Below are 7,839 nucleotides of genomic sequence, written 5' to 3'. Positions count from 1 at the left end.
CGTTCTCGCGCTCGCTCATCGATTGGCGCTGCCTTGCTCCTCCGGCTCCCGTCGCGGGGAACGCGGCCCCGGGGACGGAGAAAGTCCGGCGGGGGGAGAGGGGGCGGGGACCAAGGCAGGCGGTCCAGGGGATTGCCGATCGCACGGATGGGCGCGGGTGCCGGCTCGCGCTGTCTGGCGGGTGGCGGCGGGCGCGGGCCAGCCTGTGCGGCGTGAGGCGAGGCCGGAGTCGCGCGTCTGCCGCCCGCTCGCCTCGCCTCGCCTCGCCTCGCTTCGCCCCGGCGCCGGCTACCCCTGCCCCCGGGAGGGCCGTCCCGCGGAGGCGGAGGGCTCTCGCGCCGACCGCGGGAGGGTGGGGCGGGGGGAGCCGGCGAGCTGCTGAGGAGGGGGCCGGAGGGAGGTAGCGAGAGGGAGCGCGCGCGGGCGGCGGCGGCGGCGGCGGCCCGGCCCCTCCCCCTCCCGCCGCCGCGGAGAGCGCAGGGAGCCGCCGGGGGCTCGGCGGCGGCGGTGGCGTCTGGCCCCGGCTCCTCCTCCTCCTCCTCCTTCTTCTCCTCGCTCCCTCCATCTGCCGTGGTTATGGCCCGTCGCTGGAGCACAAAAGAGTCTCCGCGGTGGAGGTCTGCGCTGGTCTTGCTTTTCCTCGCCGGGGTGTACGGTAAGTCTCCGCGTTTCCGCACCTACCCCCCACCCCCGGCCCCGCCGCTGACAGAAAAAAAAGCTGGGGCGACCCGGAGCCCCGAGGCCTCCTGGACAGGGGCTCCCCGAGGAACCGGCTAGAGACCCCGACTGCCGGCGGGACAAAAGATCCGGCGAGGGTTGGATGCAGCGCGAGAGGTGTTCCCCCCACACGGAGATGCCGTGAGTCCGCTCGTCCGCCTCCAGACCCTCGGGGGTGTTGGAGAGCGGCTTGGGCGTCCCCGGCCCCGGGGGGAAGCCTCCCCAAACCCCCGAGAAGCTCGAGGGTGGCGGGCGGACTTCCCGATCCGGGCTGGAGGGCCCCGGCGGCCGGCTCCTGTGGAACTCGTAGCCCCTTGCACACTCCACACATGACAAAGATGTACGGTGTGGGGGAGAGAGAATGGGAGGTCGCCCCCAGCCGCCGGCCGGGACGGTCCAGCCCCCCTCGACCCTCCCGGGGCCAGGAAGTTCTGTCCGCAGTGGATTTCCCACCGCACCGACTCCTCGCCTTCCCAACTCGCTGGTAAAGCTGCCCGCTATTTTCTTCCCATCCCTGCACCTCGGGGGCCGAGGCTCTGCTGATCCCCGGGCATGCAAGATCCTGCGCCTTACTCTGAAGCAACGCGCGGGAGAAGGCCAGAAAATAGTTTCCAGCCCTACCTCAGCCCTCCCTCTTGGGGCGTACATGTCTGCGCTGACTCGCGGTTCGTTTGTCATCTCATCCATCATTGTCCGCTAATGTTGTCACTCTTGCTTTATTCCAGTGGTAGGTTGTTATTACGTATATATATATATATATATATATATCTTTGAGGTTAAGAGAAGGCTGAGGCTATGAGCGAGGACCAAGCTTTATGTATCACACAGGGGTCAGAACAAGAGCTACATGGAATTCACTGGAAAGAACATTCATTGCTTGAGAGACTTTGAGTTCCACTTCTGACTTGAATGTTCTTAGTTCCTTCAGTTAAAAAACACTGAATCGTTGTTTCAGAGAACACCGTTAACCTTTACTTTTGGGAGTTGTGGTTTGATTTCTTCAGAGGGAAATAATTGGAAGTTGCCATTCTTAAGTCAGTTTTACTTCTAAAAATTGTCACAAACACGTGGTTTACAAGGGAGCGTTATCTCTTTTGAAAGCACTTATCTATAGGGTTAAATGTGACCGTAACTTTTAAAAACCTGAGAAATTACAGGAAATGAAGAATTTAGTGAACTGAAATGGACCTTTACTGACAACCAAGAAATTGTAGTTTTTCTGTATGGTTCACAATGCATCGCTGCTCCCTGAGTTGATTAATATATTATTTTTTTTTGTCTGGGGGGAGTTGGTCCACATTTGATGTGGTCATTGCCAACGGTGTGCTTATTTGTGACCAGAAAACCCAGTGCAAGACTTTTGATTGTTAGTTGCATCAAGTGGCTGTGATCCCTACTCGCCTGGTGACTTGTGGGTTTGGGTCTACACCAGAGATCAGTAAGTTGTTATGTGTTTCTTCTAGCCTGACGTTGGGTGTAGTTCTGCACTAGGTTTGGTGTAATGGTCCAGGAGAGAGAAGAAAGAGAGAGGCATCTTTAGTGTGGTTAGGAGTGTCCAGCTTTGCCCTCTCCTGTAATCAGAATTGAGTCAGTGTTGTCTGATCAGAATGGATAAACAAACAAGTTCTTTTAGCTCTGCTTTCGTTAAAAGCTGTGCCATTAGTGTTTGAACTAAAAGTCTTTTGGCCCCTAGGGATAAGAGGCTGTGAACCCCATAATTTTGTCTCGGTGCACAAGAATGACTTTCTGGTAGGTGCTTATCAGATATTTATGTTTGGGGAATTTGTGTGTAGTGAGAAATTGTTAGTAGGCAGAGACTGAAGCTCCTTTTTCCAACAATGTGGTGTCAGATTATAAAACTAGAGAGTGATTATGCGAAGGGTTGATATCTCAAGCTTCACAGCAAGTTTCAAAGTATAAAGAAAAAGGAGGTAGTGAGCCAGGCGGAACATTAAACTGTGAGCAGAGATTAAAGGAGCCCTTCACTCCTTCATTGCAGTTGGGGAAAATCTCTTTATTGCTGCACTTTTTGTCCTCTTCTGTCTCTTCAGTCCTCTGTGGATTTGTATTAGAGGAAAAAGGCTGGAACAGTAGCGTGGGAGGGGGTGTGCATTCGTAATAGTACTGAGGTTTTACTTGTGTGTGCAATAGTTGTGATGAGTAGTGGATGCATCCTGAGAAGTACCTGTTCTGAGCCTATGGAACAAATACACCCTGTAGTTTATGGAGCTGTCCCTTATACATCAAAACATGTTTTTTCCAAAAAGTGGCTTCAAAAATAATGAGAAACCTCTGTTAATGCAACTGAATATTTGGAGTAATGCTTAACTTAGACCTAGTAAAAAGTAAATACAGGTGGATTGGCTATTGGGTCAGTTCCAATACTAACTCTTCACAGAGTGACTCTTTCTTGTCTATTAAAATGTAGTCATAAATGGCTCCAGGTTGTGTCATGAATCTTTGAAACATTTCAAATGCCTTAAAAAATAATCTGTATTTGGTGTTTAATCTCTTCACATGACCAATTTCATGAACCCTGTGACTATTAAAATGTGACTGTTTTAGTGGAATAGTGTGACTGTTCCTTCCAAGTTACTTTTCTGAATGCCCATGCCTCATTTGAAACTCTTGATTATGATATGGAATACAATTAATGTTTTATAGGAGTAGCTGTTCAAAGACCATAATTATCTTCAGGAGCTGCTGTATCTTAACTGCACTGAATGTTCCTGGCAGGAGAAGGTAAAGGTTGATCTCTGCCGTTGGAAGTTTGTAGGAATAAGAACAGTTAGTGAGGGCAGCTGTGAGCTTTGCGGGGCACTGCGTTGTTGTTCAGTTGCTCAGTCGTGTCTGACTCTTTGCAACCCCATGGACTGCAGCATGCCAGCCTTCCCTGTCCTTTACTGTCCCCCAGATTTGCTCAAACTCATGTGCATTGAATTGGTGATGCCATCCAACTGTCTCATCCTTTGTCGCCCTCTTCTGCTTTCTATCTTTCCCAGCTTCAGGGTCTTTTCCAGTGAGTCGGCTTTTTACTGTGTTAGGCTGGCTGTAAGCGGAGAAGGTGTTTTTTCCATATCTCACGTGGGGACATCTGACTGTTAGAATGTATGGAGGTCTCCCTGACTGTCTCCTAGTCAATACAAGCTAACCATAATTTGGTAACTGTGGCAGTTCCATTGCTTTTCCTTTTCCACTTCTGTTTGTCTCTCAGATCAATGTTTTCTAATCTTTCTTTCCCCCACTCAAACCTAAAATAAAAATAAAGTCATAAAATACCTAAAATGTTGCATTTTTTTTTTTACTACTCCCAGAACAAAACAAAGTTCATGAAATAATACTTGTTGGTACCACCTGAGATTCTCTCTGATGTTTTCTAGTCTATTCCACCTCCCTTCTGTCCTGCTTCCTTTCTTCATTTACTGGCTTGGACCCACTTACAGAATACAATTCTTTGTTTGTAAAATTCTGCCCTAGGTGAAGCCTTAAAATGTCACTTAAAGTGTTTGTTGTATTTGTATATCATTTTACAGTAGCCTTGAAGAGTTGTAGGTGGTTAAGTCTTCAGTTACTTCCTCCTAGAACATTTGAGAGCATTGAGAACTCTGCCTGAGGTACACTGACTGACTTGTGACAAAATGTTACCTTTAAAATGGTTTTCAGCTCATTATAGTCAAAAGTTCTTTCTGTACGCGCTGCTGTTCTAGATGTTGTGGGAACATAATATATCTTGCAGTTTATATCTAATGGGTGAATTTTATGAAACTTTGTGCTGCATTTTATAAATTTCCAGTTTAAGTATAGAACAGAAGTTCCAATTTTAGAAAGATTGTAGAAATAACTAGAACATAAGAAAAAATCTAAACTGGATTCCAGTTACTTCTAAGAAAGTCAAGCTCGATTACATAAAATGTTGAAGAAAACTAAATTAATTGCTTAATACTGTTTTTCTTTCTCTGAGCTGAGGCGTTTTTGTATTTGGGGTTTCTTTGTTGTTTTTTCTTTTGTCATATCAATGAAATTACAGTTAAAAGAAATGAAAGGTGAAAAGGAAATGAAAGTTAAAGATACATTTAATATAGATGAGATTTATGTAGGTTTAAATAGAAAATGTTTTATTTTAGAATGAGTTCTAATCTTGTTCCAACTGCAAGTCTTTATAGGTAACTGAAGGTTGTTCTAAACTTAGGAGTTGAGGTTGAATTAATGATTTCTAATTTCTCAGATTACCTTTCCTTCCAGTTTCTTAATTTCTCTTCATTTTCTCCTCACCCCACCTCGTCCTTTGTGAGAGGGCTGAGTAAGATGTATCCTACTTATTCCTCATTTTCTAAGGTGCAAGACTAGATCCTACAAATACGAGTTACCAGTCTGTCTGTTCAAATGCATGTCATTAGTCTTTTTAAGTAGGTGCAACAGCAGATGTATATGTAGATAGATAGGTTTGTCTGTCTGTCTCTTTAGTTTCAATACAGAATTAGCTTAGGGAATTCTTATTCTCTAAACTATAGGAGGAAGGGAAGGAAACTAACATTTATTAAATTAAGTTCAGATACTGTGCTTGATCTTCATTCAATGCCCGTTAATCTTCATTAGGTCTCATTTAGTAATCCTACAAGGTATTCTTTCTTTCTTTTTTTTTTTTTTTAATAGAATCTCAGAGAAGTTGTGCCTTGTCTAAGCTCATACCACTAGGAAACAATAGAACCAAGACTGAAGCTTAATCCTGTCTCTCTCTTCACTCATTCATTCATTTAGCAAATATTCGTGGAGGACTTACTTGCAGTAAGATACAACAACCTGGTGAACATGGTTTCTGCCCTCGTGGAGCTTATAGTCTAGTGAATAACTTGTGTGCTCTAACAAAAACAAACAAGGGTCAGAGACAGCGAATAATAGACACAGAGTAGTTAGAGGAAGGCTTCATTGTAGAGGAGAATAGGAGACCTGAAGCTAACCATGTTATGATTGGGATAGGAGAGCTTTGCACGTGAAAACAACCCATGAAAGATCCAGACCTGGAAAAGAGTTGATGTGGAAGAGCTGGTGTGTTGCAGGTAAAGAAATAAAATCAGTAGCTAGAACACAATGGTCATAAGCGTGATGAGGTGAGTCTAGACTCTCAGGCAGGAGCTCAGGGTGTTGGAAACCAACCTAGAGAGTTTGGGCTTATTTTAAGTGTAACTTATTGACACAGTTTAAATGACATAATGTGATTTATGTTTTGAAACAGTCGCTTTTGCCACTGTGTGAATTGTTGCGAAGTAGGCAAGGGCAGAGGTGGGATGATAGGTTTTGGCTGAGAGACACAGGAGCTTGGAGTGAGGTGGTAGTGGTGAATAGAAGGAAGAGTACAGATTCCCTTTTGATAGGGAAGAAAGGGGTACTTCCTCTATTGCTGAAAGAGGGAAGGGGTCCATAGGTTTGGAGGTAGGATGATGGAGAATTAACAGAACATGAGATCATCCAGTGAGAGTGAAGAAAAGGGCTGAGAGGTTGAGGGTCATTTCTGTTTCCATAATTCGGTAAATCAGTGTAGACCCTAGGAAGTTTAAGTTTCTGTTTTTTAATACAGAAAAGAGAAGGCTAAAAACATCCAGTGCAGGAAGGTATATTGTGGTGAATAGTTATACAACACAGACCCTGGGAGTGGGCTTAGATTAAAGTTAAAAGGGGAGAGGCTTAAGTTTTCTGTGGAGAACTCAGTTCTAAGAAGTGTCATTTTTGTTGATGAAGTAAGTACAGAACAAAACTTCCAACACTGTTTTATAAGTGTTTCAGGCAGAAAATAAAGGGTAGAACAAATGTTAGATTTCAAGGTCTTTTGCCCAAGTTAAACACTTTCTACTAAGTGATCTATTAAAGACTGTTGTTTATCTTAGGAGAGTCAAGAATACATTGGTAGATCACATAACTTCAGAGTTTCAGAAAAATAAAATTACCTTTTACCTTTCCTGCCCAGACTGAATAGTTTATTTACAAAAGATATAACTTTAGAAGGTCCCACAACTTCAAAATAAATGAAACCTAATGAATAGTTTTTTAGTTCTTGAATATTTGATAATTGAGACCGAATAGTTTTCTTCTTCTTGAATATTTGATAGCTCATTTCCCTGCTAGTATTAGTTTGATGAAGACATGAAATTGTTTTGCATTCATGTTTTCACCACTGCGTGAAAGTGACTTGATGCTCACCTTGAGTACACCTCCATTTCAGGTTTTAGAGCTGGGATGTGGTGCTAATCTTTTCATGTTAAATGGAGCACAGTAGGATATGTCATAGTTAGAATGTACTGTTCAAATGTAATTATCTGACTTAATTTCATTGATTGTTAAGCTATCTTTTAGGTTTTAGTAAGTTGGAGAAGACATGAATCTTTTTGTCTGGCATATTCTGAAATAGAATTCAGATTCTTGGGTTTATTATTGTCTGTTCCAATGACACTAAAACCTTTTACAGAGAGTTAGAATACAGAAGTCCTTTGCAAAATGATGCCTCGTTTAAATCCTCAAAATAACTCTGAGGTGGGTATTATAAGAAGAAACTGAAGCTTTGAGAACAGTGATTTTGCCTAAGGTTCACATCTCTTTTCTGCTGTTCTCTTCACATAGAGGCCTATTATCATTTAATCTCCATTGTTGTAACAGTCCCAGCTAGTAGTCTTGAGTCTTATCCTGATTCACTCATATCACACAGAGCAGCCACAGAGGGACTCTTCTAAAGTGAGGATATGATTACGTAACTTTCTTGCTTAAAACCTACTAGTGGTTCCCTTTTCTTAAAATAGAAGCATCACTAGGCCCTTCAGGAGCTAGTAGGTTCTCCCTTTCTTGTCTCCTGTCACTCCCTCCACCATGCCCCTCCCCACCACCGTGTTCCTGCTGTTTATACTGAGCGCACACTGAACATGGTTCTCTGTCTCCTGGCCTTTGCACACACTGCTCTTTGCCTGGTTTTATCCACCTTCCTCCACCACTTTCTTTTCCATGCGGACTACTGCTATCCTTCGGCTTGCTTTTTGGTGTTATCTCCTTTGGGAGGTCTCTCCTGGTTGCTCCAAAGTAGGTACACGTTACCTAAGCTCCTCAGATTGTTCTTAATATATGCAAATTTGGTATTTT

General features: G+C 44.2%; 1 protein-coding gene across 4 annotated transcripts in view; it reads left to right on the top strand.

Moving 5' to 3' along the window:
- Positions 1-209: 209 nt before the first annotated feature.
- LRP12 (LDL receptor related protein 12) overlaps positions 210-7,839 on the top strand; it is an 84,416-nt gene continuing 76,786 nt past the window's right edge. For 2 of the 4 annotated variants that reach the window (XM_065902544.1, XM_065902542.1), the window contains exons 1-2: positions 211-655; positions 3,382-3,459. In XM_065902544.1, the coding sequence (XP_065758616.1) occupies positions 3,441-3,459 (19 nt within the window). In that variant the 5' untranslated portion in view covers positions 211-655; positions 3,382-3,440. Of the gene's footprint in view, positions 656-3,381; positions 3,460-7,839 lie in introns of all 4 variants that reach the window. The other 2 variants (XM_065902541.1, XM_065902540.1) reach the window with 2 other exon arrangements.

Source organism: Muntiacus reevesi, chromosome 12 (assembly GCF_963930625.1).
Source record: "Muntiacus reevesi chromosome 12, mMunRee1.1, whole genome shotgun sequence".
Taxonomy (NCBI): domain Eukaryota; kingdom Metazoa; phylum Chordata; class Mammalia; order Artiodactyla; family Cervidae; genus Muntiacus; species Muntiacus reevesi.
Note: the sequence above shows the minus strand (reverse complement) of the source record. Positions and strands in the feature narration are given on the sequence as shown.